This window comes from Etheostoma spectabile, chromosome 12, assembly GCF_008692095.1.
Source record: "Etheostoma spectabile isolate EspeVRDwgs_2016 chromosome 12, UIUC_Espe_1.0, whole genome shotgun sequence".
NCBI lineage: Eukaryota > Metazoa > Chordata > Actinopteri > Perciformes > Percidae > Etheostoma > Etheostoma spectabile.
In genome coordinates this window covers 24303766-24321700 of record NC_045744.1, presented here as the reverse complement: position 1 = coordinate 24321700, position 17935 = coordinate 24303766, and the positions used below count along the sequence as shown (strand labels likewise).

At 44.4% G+C, this 17935-nt stretch overlaps 1 protein-coding gene across 1 annotated transcript in view; it reads right to left on the bottom strand.

The window, feature by feature from the left end:
• efr3a (EFR3 homolog A (S. cerevisiae)) overlaps positions 1-15403 on the bottom strand; it is a 77932-nt gene extending 62529 nt beyond the window's left edge. Inside the window, 4 exon segments of the mRNA XM_032531884.1 lie at positions 69-218; positions 4541-4662; positions 14037-14187; positions 15282-15403. Of these exon segments, the coding sequence (XP_032387775.1) occupies positions 69-218; positions 4541-4662; positions 14037-14187; positions 15282-15388 (530 nt within the window). The 5' untranslated portion in view covers positions 15389-15403.
• Positions 15404-17935: the final 2532 nt, after the last annotated feature.

The following is a 17935-nucleotide window of genomic DNA, read 5'->3' as shown; positions in this document are numbered from 1 at the left end:
CGACCAAGACCAAAACGAGTGATTAGTCGACTAATCGGCTAAGTGGGTGCAGCTCCAGTGTGCAGTACCTGTCCAGGTCTTCGCTGTCCTGCATGTTGAACAGCATGGACGGGATCAGTTTGTCCATGTGCTGAGGCTCCCAGATGATGGCCTGCAGCTCATCATTCACCGTCTTCCTCACCACGCCCTGCAGCCCTTTGATGCCGGCCACACGGATCCTGACACAGAAACACAGTCTCGTTAGATATCTACGACAAGATCATTTAGGGACATTTCAGTTACAATACTAATTTTGTTTGACATGAAATAGATTTTCAGAGGACTAATGCTGCAAACCACCATCCACCACCAAGGCAAATTCCTGCCAGAGCAGGGGGAATGAGAAGGGGAAAGGTAATAGCAGGGGGAATGAGAAGGGGAAAGGTAATAGCAGGGGGAATGAGAGGGGAAAGGTAATAGCAGGGGGAATGAGAAGGGGAAAGGTAATAGCAGGGAGACTGAGAGGGGAAACACCAGAGCAGGGGGAATGAGAGGGGTGTAATGTCAGAGCAGGGGAATGTGGAGGAAATGTCAGAGAAAGGGGAATGAGGGGGAAACGTAAGAGCAGGGAATGGGAGGAGGAAACGCCAGAGCAGGGGGAATGAGAGGAGGTAACGCCAGAGCAGGGGAATGGGAGGGGGGAACGCCAGAGCAGGGGAATGAGAGGGGGAAACGCCAGAGCAGGGGGAATGAAAGGGGGAATGCCAGAGCAGGGGGAATGAGAGGGGGAATGAGAGAGGAAATGCCAGAGCAGGGGGAATGAGAGGGGGGAACGCCAGAGCAGGGGGAATGAGAGGGGGAACGCCAGAGCAGGGGGAATGAGAGGGGGGAACGCCAGAGCAGGGGGAATGAGAGGGGGGAACGCCAGAGCATGAAGCCATATGTGAAAATGGCCACGCCAGTTTTTTTCCCTCTCCCAACATTGGAGCGTTATTTAGCATGACATGGATTCCTTAGCTCGTCTTGTTTTATATGGAACCAATATCTTCGCTCTCGCTTAAAAACAGAGCCTCCATCTTAAGATTCATCCATTTTAAAATCGGAATATCCATTTTTAAATCCTGCTCTAATTAGAAAAGAAGCAGCTTTGGTTGTGTTATTAGTATTAGACTTTATTAGAATATCTAACTGAAGCTGCATGGCCCCCCCCCCCCCCCCCCCACACACACACACACACACACACACACACACACACACACACACACACCACACACACACACACACACACACACACACCACACACACACACACACACACACACACACACCACACACACACACACACACACACACACACACACACACACACACACCACACACACACACACACACACACACACACACACCACACACACACACACACACACACACACACACACTACAGTTTCATCTCCATCTGCCAGAAACAGCACCGATCAGAGCCCAGATAGTCTGACTTCCTCGTTACTATTTCTGTCCTCGCTCTCCTGTTTTCCAACACAAATAAATGTACGAGCAATAATATGAGAAACCTTAGGCCTCATCCAATAACCGCCAGAGAAATTCTATAAATAATCCCAGCATCCCCTAGCTCTCACCTCCAAACACATGCTCTCATACATACAAATGACCGGAGACGAGATAAAAGTCCATTTCTATGCACAAATATGCTCAATGGCCTCTGTAAAGACACAGCTGCTACAGCCACATTTTGGCAAATAACTGCAGCAGAACTCGAGAAGAGAAGTTATTTTCACAATAAATGAAAGAGAGAACTCTTCAGGTATTGTTTTAATACACTGCTCATGTGTATTAGAGTCAGGGAGGGGGGGGGGTGGCATCTCAGTGGGGGAAGGCGTCCTTTAAAGTGTTCTTCGGTGTCACAGCCTCTCCTGAGCCTCACCGCCACCACCGAGCTATTTTTACTAACAATGAGAGCCTTTGTCTTTCCTGACGTCTGTAGATCCTAAAACTGGCTCATTATTTTTCTTATTAAAAACACAAACTGTGGATTTTAATTGGTTCACATTCAAGGTGAATCATAAAGCATGTGGAGGAAGGTGGTATTTCGTAGAAAATAGGGGTGGCACATTAAAATGTATTCTGCAGAAATTCTCTATTACCATTTTTAATTGGCTGTTTATTCGTTTCCCGGCTATGGACAGCTAGATTCTAGAGATCTCACATTGTGACTTATATTATTGCATTTCTGCCAAAGAATACACTTGGTAGCATTCAATTCAATTCAATTAAATTAAATTAAATACAACTTTATCTATTCCTGTGAGGGCAACTGTATGAAGCAGCTTGCCAACCAAATCAACAGAACCAAACTAAAAAATAAATAAAAATAACAAAAAATATTCAAATCGGTGTATGCTCAAACACTATGTATGTGGACTTGGTAATACATTAGTAAATTAATATAAATATGTAAACCGCTAATGAAAGGATGCAGACTCTAAAAACCAACACAAGGCAATGAGGCTGTAAAAACGGCAAGAAAACAATTAGGGGCCCAATATTGAACCCTGGGGGATGCCACAAGGGATGCTAGCTGGAACAGATAATACATTTCAGTATACTGTACTGTGTTTTACTGATTGATGCTTTTAATATTTGTCTACCCTCATGCAAGAATGGGGTGGACACAACTCAGTGTAACAATTCCTCATCAGAGCGTGTATATATAGTGTGTTTTGATTTGGCTGAGTTCTAATTGAGAATGTATAGTCTGCCGTTTTGGGCAAATAATGTAATTTTTTTACAACCCTATGCTCTCAAGCTCAACTTGGATCTTCTCATTAAAGACTTTGTGTTTCTCTCAAGATATTTGATAAGGGTTTTCTGCAATGCTAAGTAGAATTTGTTAAGTTCTGATCTTTTGAATTTGCTTTTTTATGTATTCTGCACTTGACTCGAAAGATACCTATACCACTACCCATCACTCTCAGACGATCCTCCGATAAGTGCTTGCTCTTTTCTGCTTTCATTGCCTGCAAAATCTACAAAAAACGACACACTTTTTCTAACGGCTAACAGATTAAAATGCACCAGGTGTTTTGATATCAGAATAACTTTGCATTGCGTCTGATCGTCCGACTGCTTCTTGCTGTTGGACTTTAGTAAATGTAGCTGCATTTCCTGATTGCATGCTAGTAATAGTACAGTGAGTCTGACTCTTAAACCTTTATAGAAATCCAAATACATCCGCGATGTGTCTTTAAAACGCTCTGATTCCAATCGGAGTGCAGCAAGTCTCTCCTGCAGTGGTGGTGTGGTCTCAGTGGGAGGGGGAAGATCCATAAATATGGAAATCGGGAGGAGATCAATTTAATTCTGCATTCACAGGATTCAAGTAGGATGAGACCTGCGCTGGTGGGGATTGTGTTACAGCCCCTCCCCCGCTTGGATGTGCTCTTGGTAGGATCCATCACTGTATTAAAAGCGGGGGTTGTTTATGAAAGGAGGTATAGTAGTGTAAGTACAGATGGAGAAATGTCTGTTATAATGAAAAAATATGCAACAATGGGCAGCTACGTTTTCATTTTTTGAAGTGAAAATCAATTTAATGTCAATGCATGTTATCCAAAGATCCAGCTTTGACTTAAGCAGCCAATTTATCCAACTTTAGCTCAATTCCAGCCCCCCCCCATGAAGAGAACGAATCAGATCAATGATCAATCAGCTGTTTTTGCATGAATGTGAACGGCTCCAGGGAGCTAAAGAGTAAAATTAAACAATTCATCAGTTGGTCGCGGACCGTGTACCTTCTGGAGAAATACACAGATCAGTTTTACTATAAAATGAAGATAATGAAAGAATCTGAAGAGAGAGGGAACAGTCCACAGTCATTTCCCCGCTCTAGATTTAATGTGCAATCAATATGTCATCTTAGTTTTTAACTTTGGGGACCATCTTTTTGTAAATACTGGAATGCAGTAGTGGGATTGTACTGGGGTTCAACATAGTTCAATAAATTGACCAGGAACGCAGCATTTCATATTATTTTTACATATTATACATTTAACATATATTACTGTTATTTTAGGCATATGCACAGCGTCCGCACACTCTGCCTGACACACACACACACACACACACACACACACACACACACACACACACACACACACACACACACACACACACACACACACACACACACACACACACCACACACACCACACACACACCACACACACACCACACACACACACACACACACACACACACACACACACACACCTCTTCCGTCATAATAGCAATGCGCCAAGGTACCAACGCTGCGTTTCTGGCGTTTTTAAAGGGAATGAGAGAGGACACTCTGATTGGTTTATTGCATATAATGCCCCAAAACACACCTATGATTAATGAAGACATTAAGGACAACCCTTTTGAAACATGTGCCCGGTGCACGGACCATCGTTAAACTAGGTAAAGTGGATTTGTACACACAAAACGCACCTGTGCCAGGCGCTTAGATAGTTAAAATAGGGCCCTTGGTGACTCTGTGTTCTTACCTGGTCCTGGTCTCAGTATCTTCATGAGTAGAGTGGCACATGGCGCTGAACTGGGACACGAAGAAGTCATAGCGGCGGTGGTAAGACGGGGTGTCCTCCTCAATGTTGGCAAACTTCACAAACTAGAGAGTGGACAGGGAGACGAGGGGAACATTCATCAGGGCCTTTACAAAAACTCAAGTGCATAGTGGACAAGTCAAGTCTAGTGGACTTAAAAGGGAATTCATTTCATTAGGCTGTACCAAAAAGTCAAATGTGCAATTTACATAATAAAAGATATTGATATTTGGTGAGTTTGTAATGATACAGTCTTGCCATTAAAAATCAGGGATGCCCCAAATCTAGGATTCAGAATTTAAAATGCTTTTTACCTCATTATGGTATTTCAGTAAAGGACAAACGATTCAGCTTGACAAATATTAAAGAGAATGGGGCAGATGGGGGCAGATATTCAGAGCTCCGGTGTTTAAAACCACATAAAGCCTGTCCTCGGTCAGCCTCTGACGGCCTGAACCGGAAGTGAGAGAGGCCGTACAGCTGCTTATTGACATTTCACCCCTTTAACAACGGAGGGAGAACAACAGAGACACCTGCAACATGATGATATGCAGAATATTCCCAGTGACTCAGAGTGAAAACATACAGTCGCATTCCTGCACGGGGATAAACGTTCTTAATAGGATAGGAATGATGATAAGCATTAGAGAGACATGCTCCGTTCGCCCGGGCTGTAATTTCCTCCCTCTAAACAAGCGCAGAGTGTCCTCTGGAGAGCCCCCCCCCCCCCTCTCCCCCCACACTCAGCCGGGCTGGACCTATCATCGTCCCCTGCCAACAAATTGCCTCTATAACAGTTCGGCATTGGTGACCAAAGCCCTGCCGCTCTACCTGGTGATTTCCTCCCATTTTTAACCTTTCCTGGGGGGGGGGGGGGGGGGGGGGGTAATGCAGCTGGCACACAGGAGAGAGGCTTCACTGACGTGTTACTGCGGGAGGGAATCCAGGCGTCACTTTTTTCAACATTATAATCCTTTTTCTGACATTTTTGTCACTTTTCAATGCTGTGGGGGTGCTTTTTTTTTTTTACGTTTTTGGGTTTTTTCCCCCCAAAGTTTTGGGATATTTTTAATTTTCATCGGCCTGTTTTTTTGTGAAAATGATTATTAACCCTTGTGTTGTCTTCCCGTCAACCAATAAAAAAATAAAAACATTTTTTTGGTCACTTTTTTTCAACATTATTATCGCTTTTTCCGACATTTTTGTCACTTTTTCAATGCTGGGGGGTGCTTTTTTTTATGTTTTTGGTGTTTTTTTCCCCAAAGTTTTGAGATATTTTTAATGTTGACATTTTCAGTGCTTATGTCAACAGCCCATTTTTGGAAAATAAATGAATAAAATTAACTGAAAACGGGCCAAATTTGACCCAAGGACAACATGGAGGTTCAGCAACTGTATGCACTATTTTGATAATAGATCGTCTAAAAATGACTTTTGGGTAAAGATGCAACTGTTCTTTTCTTTTCAATCCATGTCTCTTTTTATGGACACCTTTGACATTTTTATGGCTAATTTCAACCTTTGCTTGAGGTGTTACTGCAGCAGAGGAGGGAATCCAGGCGTCAACCGCACGTAGACAGCGGGGAAAATTGGGAACTGGGATCAGGACTGGAGTGTGGGCGCCATGTGGCGTATAGCGGACCCTTAACTGATTTTGTTTGATTTGGTCATAAAACAATGTACATACCCAATACAAAATACAGTGCTGCTCATAAGTTTACTTACCCATGCTTAAGTTGACTAAAAACAGGAATAAAAAAAAAATCATGTTTTGGAAAAACACACATCATCACATACGTTTCATCATACATAGAGACTGGCATGGTGTTATTTCAGTTAGCTTAACAGCTGGTTTGATTTGCATTGAGAGATGATTTTATGGATAGTTCCCCATGCCGATCTCTATGTATGGTGAAGGGTATGTGATGATATGTGGGTTCGGGGGGGGCTATTTTAATTCCAAAGCCTAAGGGAACTTTATCGGGATGCATAGTATAGTAGTAAAGATGCCACTATTCTTTTCAATCCATGTCTCTTTTTTTGGACCTTTTGGCGTTTGTATGGCTGATTTCAACCTTTGACACTTTCTCTGCTTTTGTTGAAGATACTGTTGGGTGGGTTCCACATCTTTGTCCTTTTTTGTGTTTTTTGTTCCTTTTTAACATCCTGTTTTGTATCTGGTTGTTCTGCAACCGTCTGGGGCGGGGGGGGGGGGGGGGGGGGGTGTGCTTGATCCTCAGGTGGTATCTCAGACTGGACGTGCTGCGATGATCGCTCAGATCACAACGACTAAACCCACAGATCAATTTGGTCTCGTCAATGGAACATTTACGCCGTTAATAAAGCATTTAACTGACAGACTGTAGCACTATGTCCACTAAATACTACGTACTAAGACACATTTCTGCATGGGGACAATAAAGTGTATTCTAGTCTACCATATTTTTCATTGTCTATTTCTTGCCTGTATTTCTTGCCTTGTATTTCTTGCCTTGTATTTCTTTCGTGCTTACTTGTTTGTGTGTTATTGTTTTGTTTTTTGTTTTTTGCTGCTGCTGCTATGCTGCTACTGTAACGACAGAATTTCCCCGTCGTGGGATAAATAAAGTATAATCTAATCTATTATATTTTCCAGAAAAGGCCTTGTAGATAAAAGTGTATCTGTAAGTATTTTGGAGAGAAGACCACCCAACCCTGTCGTTTAAAACACAACGCCATCTTGGAGAAAAGCATCTTTCTAATGAATATAATGTAACGTTGAATTACATAAGTCTGGTTTCTCTTTGCAAAGGGAATTAGCTTTGTGCGTCCGGGTAACGTTCTACTTTTAAATTGTAAAACACAAAAAAAACACTTGAGGCAATTTGAACAAATGTCTGGATTTTCCATTTCCGCTGAAGAAGAAGACCGAAGCCTTTCACATGGGAGGGTGGAAGTGCTTCGAGTGAAGAGGGGATCATTCTGGTTGGAGCGGAGGTTTCATCATGTAAATACGAGGCTCCCCGTCTCACCGATGCCTCGCGGCAGAGCAGTCGGGATTTTTATATAATGAGAAAATTAGAGGGTGATACAAACACCAATTTGTTTTGCCTCCCTCAGGCCATTTTAAAGAGCTCAATTTAAAAAGGAGGCACTGAAAACGTCTCGTGAGAAGGAATGGTTTAACTTATCTATGCATACTAATGACATAACAAGTGGTAAAGAGTAAAAATCCATTTACTCCATCCATCGCCACTTCAAGTTGATCCTTAAACCTTTGCCCAGTGAGCATTGGGAAACACTGAAGTCAATTAGGAACTGGACCTTTTAGCAGGCTCACACTTACAAACTGGCCTATTGTCATACATGACCACAAGAAACTGAAAAAAATGAGACGTTCAGGGCATCGGGTATCGCCAGTGATTTCCAGAATTCATTCAATTTTGATTGACGAGGTCCCGATTCGATTCCATATCAACAGGTTAGGGGAGGATTTCGGATAGAGGTCCAATTTTGCACAAGAAAAGCTGGCCCCTTAGGAAGTATACCGGGCTTTGAAGCAAATTGAACATATTGGCCTAACGCTATGCCCCTATACTGGACATCCATGGAGGAAAGGCATATTTTAAAAGATCAATTTTGGAATTTACAGGGTACAAGCGGCCAAATGGGTTTCCTCAGGAGGGGGCTGGTCTGGAGGGGGGGGGGGGGGGCTGGCATCTCCCTTAGGGATAGGGTGAGAAGCTCAGTCCTCCGATAGGAGCTCGGAGTAGAGCCGCTGCTCCTTCACGTCAAAAGGAGCCAGTTGAGGTGGTTCTGGATCTGGTAAGGATGCCTCCTGGGGGGGGGGGGGGGGGGTCCCTAGGGAGGTGGTCCAGGCACGTCCAGCTGGGAGGAGGCCTCGGGAAGACCCAGGACTAGGTGAGGGACGTCCGCTGGGAGGAGGCCTCGGGGAAGACCCAGGACTAGGTGGCGGGACGTCCTGCTGGGAGGAGGCCTCGGGGAAGACCCAGGACTAGGTGGAGGGACGTCCAGCTGGGAGGAGGCCTCGGGCAAGACCCAGGACCAGGTGGAGGGATTATATCTCCAACCTGGCCTGGGAACGCCTCGGGATCCCCCAGTCGGAGCTGGGTGATGTGGCTCGGGAAAGGGAAGTTTGGGGTCCCCTGCTGGAGCTGCTGCCCCCCCAACCCGATATCGGATAAGTGGATGAAGATGGATGGAATTTTGGAATTTTATCAACCGATATCAGATCATTTAAACACACATCAATTTCATTGGACAATTGATTATTTTAACCGAGCCTTAGAGACGTTCACTGGCATTTTAATAGCTATAAAGTGTCTTTCTGGGTTGCTGCTGCTGCTGCTGCTTTACTGCTGACCCTGGTGGTGTGTCATCTTGACGGTTTGAGGCGAAGGAGGCAGACCGTTTGGTGACTCAAGCATAGAAGTTGTACACTGTAGCTTAAAGCAAAGTTTTCCCCTGGCAGTAGTTGGGTTTATTTCCTGTATCCCCATCACAGGTGACATTTCTGCACCACCGTCTCGTCAGCAGGCGACAACAGAAAGTACACAGGAAGTTAACGGCAGTTTGGAGGAAACTATCAGGAGTCCTGGCATCTGCAGTGGATCAGTGTTGATGTCTTGTGTTGTAAACAGAGCGCTGGCCCCTGAGTCCCTGACTCAGATAATGATGATGAAGACCTTCCCAACTGAGACTTCTAGACTGGGCGTTTTTTCCCTCTCAGTTCTCACTTGTGCTTAACGATCACCTAAAATCTCCTAAGTCTGATCTATATGCTTCATATGTAAGTGATAACACATCTGAAGATCTCCTGTTGTGTGCTACATGTGTAACACAGCAACTTTGGACTATGTCAGGTCCTGATTCACCGGGCATTGTCCAGAGTTTATATGAGAAAACGGAGACGACTTGCTGTTAGTAAAGCACATTTCAATCCAATTAAATTTCATTTTGCCAACAAAAGTTATCTCAGCACACCTTCCAGATGCAGTAGGTCTATACCACACTCTATAATTTACAAAGAGCCAACAACTCCCTCCAAGAGCAAGCATTTTGTGCAAAACTGGAGAAGAAAAACGTCCTTCTAAGCAGAATCCCCAGACAAACCCTGGCTCTTGGTGGGCGGCCATCTACCAGAGACACTGATAATAATAATAATAATAATTACACAGTCGGTATGATGAACCGTGGCATTAAGCGGAAAAATAAGGATAATAGAACTGTGGTCGGCTGAATTCTTCTTGTAACCCCGTCATTTCCCACCTGATTGACCCGAGGTTCAGTTCTTTGCGGTACCAGTCCCCCTTATGGGATTACTGGTATAGCTGTCTTGTTTAATTGGCGTCTGTCCTGCGTAACTGTATTTTTGTTGTTGTTGTTAAATGGACTCTAATAATTTAATGGAGTCTAATAATGCCACCCTAGTCCAAATCTGTGAGGCAAGAAAACATAAGGACTCCGGGGAAGCCTTCCCTCACACTTTCATATGTATTCTAATTTGCTCACATGTTCTCCAAGTCTTTGCATCGTCCGTATTTGTCTAGCCCAGCTGATGTCTTGTATAAATGTCTTTGTCCTTATGTAACTGTATTGTTGTTTTCAGTTGTCTAAATTTATCTTTCCATATTTGATGTCTTGTATTAATGTCCGTCCTGACGTGCTGGACCAGGTTTTATGTTTCTGCAGAACAGGAACCTGCTGAAAACCAGTTTTTAAAACTGAGTCAGGCCCGTTTTTACATTGTAATGTAATGTTACTTTTTCTAACTTTCCTGTATAGTAAATATGAATGAACTCAGTTGGTTTATGGTCAAATTGGGCACACGCTGGGAGAAATCTGGGTAATCTCATTTTCTTTGGGTTCTTTCTTTGGGTTCATTTTCTAGTACGGTAGTTACCGTACTAGAGGTGACCGATCTTTTCAGGCTGTTGCCCCTAGGTTGTGGAATGACCTTCCACCGTCTATGCGCTCACATTTATTTGTTCTGGCTTTCAATTAGCTACTTGTGGGTTGATATGTTCATGTACGGTCTATGCTTTTATTGTGTGTATTTTATGATATTAATGTTTATGTTGTGAAGCACTTTGTGGCCCTATACCTGTGAAAGGTTCTATTTAAATAAACTTTTACTTACTTACTTTTAAATCTGATCAGGGAAAAAACAAAAAACAACAGGAAATGTGAAGAGGCATTAATGGACAGATTTTCAGGGGAACCGACTGTCTGAATGTCTGAATGCGTGCACCTCCGGCCCCCCAGGCTATAAATAGACCCCCCTGGGAGTCTTCCTCAGTGGCTCTGTGTGTCTGAGTCTGATGAGTTTCTCTTCTATTGAGACAAAGTGGAGGCAGAGACACTTCTAGCCGCCGCAGTCTGCCAATTTCTCGTGATAAAGTAAACTGGCAGATACATTGGAAACAGCAACGGGCTGGTGGCACAGACGGGGGTGGGGGGGTGGGGGGGGGGGGGGAAACGACACTCATGCTGGGCAGGGTGAAAAATAGAAACACTGGTCTTTTGTACGAGAGAGGAAAAGTTGCAGTGAAGGTGATAAATGGAGCATGTTTTTGATGAATATACCACTCCTAAATTGAGTTGAAAACCTTTGTGTAACATTTACAGAATGATTTATCACCTCCCCCCCCCCCCCACCCCCCCGAGGGTTTTCTTAGTCAGCAGAAAAGTTACAGAGCAGCACTTCCTCCCACTTTGAAACAGCCAAACATGTTTCTGCATAAATACCCGTTTTGTTTATTTAAATTATATATTTTTTTGTACATTTATTCAACATATGTTTTGTACATTATACCTTTTTAATTTAAGTATATAAGTGCAGATTACATGTTATATATGTTTTAGGGGAGAAATCTTCTGTATATTAAGGAATTATCAGCGTTACATTTTACACGTTTAAAAACAAGCCAAAATAAATCGGCCATCGACTGATTCTGATTCCTAAAGATCGGCATCGGCCAGAGAAAAATCCAGTTCGGTAGACTTCTAATTCAGAGACCCCCCACCCCCCAGAGGGTAGCCAGCAAAGAAGGGGAATAATGTATTTACACTGTAATTCAATCCAGAAATAACTCAATGAGACAATGTATAACCATTATATTCACAGGTTTCATGCTCTGTCACAAAACATCAAAAACTATGAGAGCAGGGACCCGGGGACCACATCTTATCAAATGGGGGGGCAGTGGTCTAGTGGTCTATGGGTTTATTAGGGGTCCATGACTTGAAAAAGAACTTGGGAACCACTGGTTTTGGATCATCTGGAATAACGGTTTTCCAAGCGGACGTTGTGTGACAGAGGACCTGAGGTTGACGTGAGACTCTGCAGAAGAGTCTCCCAAAAACCCAAATGTCTGGAACTGATGAGTCGCAGCTCTGGCTCCACGGAAAGCAGCAGGCGGGCTTGAAAACCAGCTTGAAAACCGTCTTTGAACGAAATAGCCGTTGTTCTGCAGGCATCGCAAACATTAAACCAATGTCCATCCATTAAACTGATAATTCCCCAACAGAACAAACACGAGCGATTTGTTGTTCCACGGCGAAGATGTAAAACAGTCATTAAACAGCAAATTTTAAATTAAACACGGCTTCACCTAAGCGGCTTAACACTGTAGCAGCCACCAACCCCCCCCCAAACACCTCCCCCCTCCCAAAACACCTACCGTCCCTTTCTCCCCCCTCCCCTCCTTGTCAGACTCAAAACCAACCCTAAAAAAGCAGACTTTCACATCGAACCCCCGGCTCCGTTTTTGCTCGATGACGGCCCACATGGGAAGGACGACAGCTCAGAAAAGGGCTTGGACGGAAGGGGGGGGGGGGGGGAGAAAACAAAAACTTTGGGTTCACCTTCAGAAGGCTGCGGAGGAGAAATGGGGCTGACATTCTGCTGGCGGCTCATAGAGGCTAATCATAATAATAATAATAATAATGAGTCTTTCACAGGATATGGTAAAGGGCCATTTCCACTGCCAGAGTACGAGTTAAATTAGGTATTTAACCACTGACGTCAACCTCTGGGCTGCGGCTGAGGCATGATGATGTGTGTTTGGTTGCTTTATGTTCATTTTACTTTGGCTTCACAGCAAGTGGGGTTGTCTCTTTTGAAAGCAACATTTTTAAATTAACAACCTGCACACAAACAGAATCATAACAGAAACCGCTTTGAGAATTATAAACAAATAAATTAGGACTAGAAAGGAGGCGGTTATGCAGCTCGCCTACTCAAACTCGGAGGAGGGCCGTGCACCGCACATGACGTTTTGATAAAGAGTATAATAAGTAGAAAGTAGAAAAAAAAGAGTTTAATTATGTCTGAACACTTGATGTCAGAATGATGGAAAAGTTGTGCAGACTTCAGGGTTTTACTTCATGCAAAATATTATAAGGGAAGAAATTATCATATGTAAAGTGTAAAATCACTTCCTTTTGCTTCCTTTAAGCACTTTTTTGGGGCCTTATCTTGTATATAGCGTCTTTCCTAGTTTAAGACCGAAGCAGTTGTCAATTCCCGTGGTTGAAAAAGCAAATGCACCTGCATCCATCTGTGCACCCATGGGTGTGCTGGTCTTACAGGGAGGTGTGTTCAGGTGCATTCTGGGCGTGCTGGTCTTACAGGAGGTGTGTTCAGGTGCATTCTGGGGTGGCTGGTCTTACAGGGAGGTGTGGTCGGAGCATTCGTGGCTGCTGGTCTACAGGGAGTGTGTTCAGGTGCATTCTGGGCGTGCTGGTCTTACAGGAGGTGTGTTCAGGTGCATTCTGGGCGTGCTGGTCTTACAGGGAGGTGTGGTCCAGGAGCATTCTGGGCGTGCCCGGTCTTACAGGGAGGTGTGGTCAGGAGCATTCTGGCGTGCTGGTCTTACAGGGAGGGTGTTCAGGGCATCTGGGAATTGATTCCTTAAAGCAACGGATAGAGATCACGCCACAAACAAAAACCTGGTCTAAAGTCAATAGAACAGCATTTCATAGTTATTTTAACGCCTGCTTCACCTCGTGAACCAACTGCCACTTTGCTCGTTTGAAAGCCATGATGTCTCTCTCTCATGGGGGGGGCAAATTCTTTGGGCTGGCAAAGCAGAGAAAGCGGAGGTAACCTTGCCCCTCATGACCTCATAAAGAGCAAAATTCCAGATCGACCCATCTGAGTTTTCATTTTCTCAAAGGCAGAGCAGGATACCCAGGTTCTCGGTTTACACCTTTCTCCATTACTAGCCACTGGGGGGCCCTAGGCAGGCTGGGGGGGGGGGGGGGGGGGGGGGACACATATTAATGTTAAAATCCTCAAAGTGACAATTTCATGTCATGGGACCTTTAAAAAGCACTGCGAGTTGAAAATGACGCAATAATTGCTACATGCCTACCACCATTGTACTGTTCTGCTGTAAGTTCCTGTTCTAACCAGACTGAAGGTTATTTCTCTTACCGAGTTGGTCCCCAGGACCTGCAGGTCCGGCTCCCTGGACTCCAGCAGCTTGGCCACCATGTGCAGGAAGCTCTCCACGAAGGGTTTGATGCTCTGGGAGTGACAGGCCATCAGCAGCTGGTCCAGAGCCTCCATGGCTATCACCACATTCCTGCACACAGCCCATCCAGACTCTACATTATCATTGGTTTTCTTAAGCCGCTACACATGATCAGCGATTGGTTCTCTGTGCATCCGCTAGGTAGGGCGCAGGGCAACGTGCAGCGCAGGTATTATCATCAAGGGGGGCAAGGAAGCTATTTCCCGTTGCTAGGTAAAAGACAGTTATCTCACTGGTTGCACTTTCGAAAGGTCAGCAGCAACTTAATGTCTCATATTAGTGGAACCACCGTATAGTACAGGAGAAGCTCGCAGACAGTTTGGACTCCTAACATATAACATATATCTACCTCTCCGTCTCTGCTGATTGGGAATGATTGAGATTTCTCGTGCACAGCTACCAGAAGACTTACAGCTTTCAGACAGGTTACTACGTCACATCTACGTCTTCAAGCTCAGTTGGAGGCTGCTCAGTAACGCTCAGCATCACCGGGAAAGAGCTTCTAACGGACTTCACTGGTCCCCGCCCAGAACAACGGGACCTGTTGGTCCATTTCTTTAACTGTCTATGGTGACACCCTCCTATGGTGACACCCGAGAGAGAGAGAGAAGAGAGAGGAGAGAGAGGAGAGAGAGAGAGGAGAGAGAGAGAGAGAGAGAGAGAGAGAGAGAGGAGAGAGAGAGAGAGAGAGAGATGCGTTTGTTCTCCGGCTGTTAGCTTCTGGGAATAAGAATCACGGCCAATTAACCACCATTGCGGACGTTATAATCACTGCATTGATTTGGAGCTGTTAATCTTCTTTTAGAAAAAATACATGGGGGACATTTCTGTCTCCAAACTGGCAGCGACAGGGGTTTCTAAACTACACTTTTCTATCCCTGATTAAAACAACTCATACCGCAGGAACAGTATGACAGGAATGTTTTGCCTCTGATGTGAATGTAACTCTACATGGAAACATTAGTCACCTTAAAAAAACCACACAGAGAAGAAGACATCCGTGCTGCACCGGCGATTGTTTTTTCCTGTTTGCCGTTCGGAAAACTTCCTTTATCAAACCCCTGGATGGACTGCAGTGTTCCAGTTTGGAGAAGCCTGCAGGTTCTTGGGCGAAAGGAAATCTCAAAATCAAATGAGCGACTTACCCGTAGCGGTGTCGCACCACGTCTCGGCTCAGCCTCTCGGCCAAATAGGCTCCGATCCGGTCCAGTTTCTCTGGAGCCGACACGGCGTAGAAGGTCAGCTTCTCCATGTCCGATTTACTGAGGCCATCCTGAAGACAAGCACAGGGCGGTCCAGAGTCACATGGTTTAGGAACTGCAATGAGTAGTCAACTAATCCAGTAGTCGGTCGATAGGAAAACAATCGCCAACTACTTTTAAATCAATTCATTGTTAGTACAGTTTGTACATTTTAATCCAAATATGACAACAAATTGGAGACCTTGTATCTCCAAAACACATTATATGTTGCATGTGACCTAAACAAGTTCCTACCGGAGACTATTCAGCAGAGCCACCGTCGTCGTGTCCAGAACAGGGGCAAGTCTATAGTATTAGACCTCTAGGGGGGCTCTAGCCCCTGAGAATGTGACACAGATACTGTGCCCCCCCGCCCCCCAAACCCCCCACACCCCTCCCCCACCCCCCTCCCCCCCCCCCCCCCCCCCCCCCCCCCCCCCCCCCCACTAAATCAGTAATTTAATTATCTGATCATCTCTGAGCTAGCTACTGAACAACAACATCAGCTAATGGTTTCATTGCCACTTTTAACACTGTGATGGAACTGAACCTGACACTTTAGAAGTCACAGTAACATTCACCAATTATAGAAGCCTGACAAACCAGACCCACATCCAGATGTTGGGTCTGGAAGCTCCCCATTGGCTGGGCTCAATCCGAGGGGCGGGATAAACTGTTGTCTTTCAAACTCCCTCTGCACGCAATAGGACAGCGCTCCAACCAACCAAAGCAACGCTGGTTGATAGATTCAACTTTAAAATCTCCCATCTTCCTTTTTAAGAAGGACTTCAGAGCTTAACTCCAAGTCTTCCAGAGTCTCGGCCAAAGCCGATTGGACAGACAGCTGTCCTCCAGCAGTGGTGGCCACTTCTTTGTTGTCAAGTAGCAGGGAATTCAAGCAGAACTGTCGCAACTCTGCCGTCCTTATTTTAGCCCCCCCCCACCCCCCTCTATAAAAACGAGGGTGATTTGGCCCACCAAATTTTGGGTTTTTCCACCCCCAACCAGGGAGAGTTTCAAAAAACTGACCCTGGGTGCCTCTAGTTTTTCAAGTTTTTTTGAAATTTGGGTTGTTTGCGTTTAAAATTGGTTTTCTAATCTGCGCCTTAATTTTTCCCCAACTTAAAAAAAAACACCCCTGCCGCTGCTCACCTCTGACGCCCAAAAAGACTGGCATAACCTCCTTTTAAATTGGGCCCAAAAATTTTGCGTTCCTTTTAAAACCCTTTCCTTGGGGGTTACGGGTGGGGAAGCACGGCACACAGGATAAAAAAACCTTTTCCCAAGCCCTTTAAAACTGAATTTTTTTTGTCCTCTGTCCCCAAAAGACAATTTTGGAAAACTCTCACTTGGGCAAAACAGTTAAAAAAAGGTCAAAAAAATTCCCCAAAAGGCCCCGAAGCTTGAGATTTTTTTGGGTTCAAAGAAACCTTCTATCCCAGAATGCACTACGGTTTACCCCGGCCTTACCCCCCCAGCGCTGTGGAACGGTTGGAAAGGCGGACACACTCTGTTTTGAAGCCCAGCTCATATAATATTTTTGCACGGGGGTGCCCTTTACACAGAACAGGGAGTTAATTGGAGCTAATTTGGGCCCCCCCGATTTTTTTTCACCCCTTGGAAAGCCAAAAATTTAAATTCACCGGGCTCGACCATCGAAGCTTTTTTCCATTTTCCCCCCCTTCCCCTTTTTGGGGCCTACCCAAAAGGCCCTTGGGGGGGGGGGGTGAAAACTCCCTTGTGAAAGGGACAAACAAAAACCCCCTTAAGCGGTTTAAATTTCACGGGTCGGGCCCATAAAAGGGTGTAATAACTCCCCTTTGGTCCTTTTATCAAAGCCTGTACATTTAAAAAACCCAAAATTAAATCAAAGCTGGAAGCTTCCGCGGGCCCGTTTTCCCTTTTTAATTTTTGTCGTGTTGTGGCGGGGAGGGCTCTCCCCCGGGGGGGGGGGGGGTTTTTCATTTGGGTCCCAGGGAAAACTTTTGGGGTAAAAACTGGGCCCCAAATCACGGCTTTAAAACGCTGTAACAGCCCACCCCGGGGACCGCCGCCGCTGTTCGAACGATGTCAAACTTTTTTTTTTTTTTTTTTTTTTTTTTAAAACCTTTTTTTTCCCTTTTACTTTTACATTTTTTTTCCCGCCCCTTTTTTTCCCCTTTTTTAAAACCTGTTTTTCGGGTTTTTAAAACTTTGTTTTTTTTCAAATTTTTCCCTTTGAAAAATTGGTTTTTTTTCACAAAATAAAAACCTTATTCTATTATTACGCTATAAAAATAAAAAGAAAACATCTAGTCTCACTCCCTTTTTGATTTTATTAATTCTCCCCTTCATAACTCTTGTATACTTCATATCTGTGTTTTTTAAAAGCTTGTATAAAATTGTTTATATGTTTTTGGGGAAACCCCTCGGTTTCACCCTGTTGGTTTTAAAGGGGCTTTAAATTAAAATTTAAATTTCAAACTTGTCCCTTTTACAGCTGTAGCCTAAAAATGCTTAAAAAACTTAAAATTTAAAATGCCCGAAAAACAAAAAAACCCGGGAATTTTTCAAAAAAA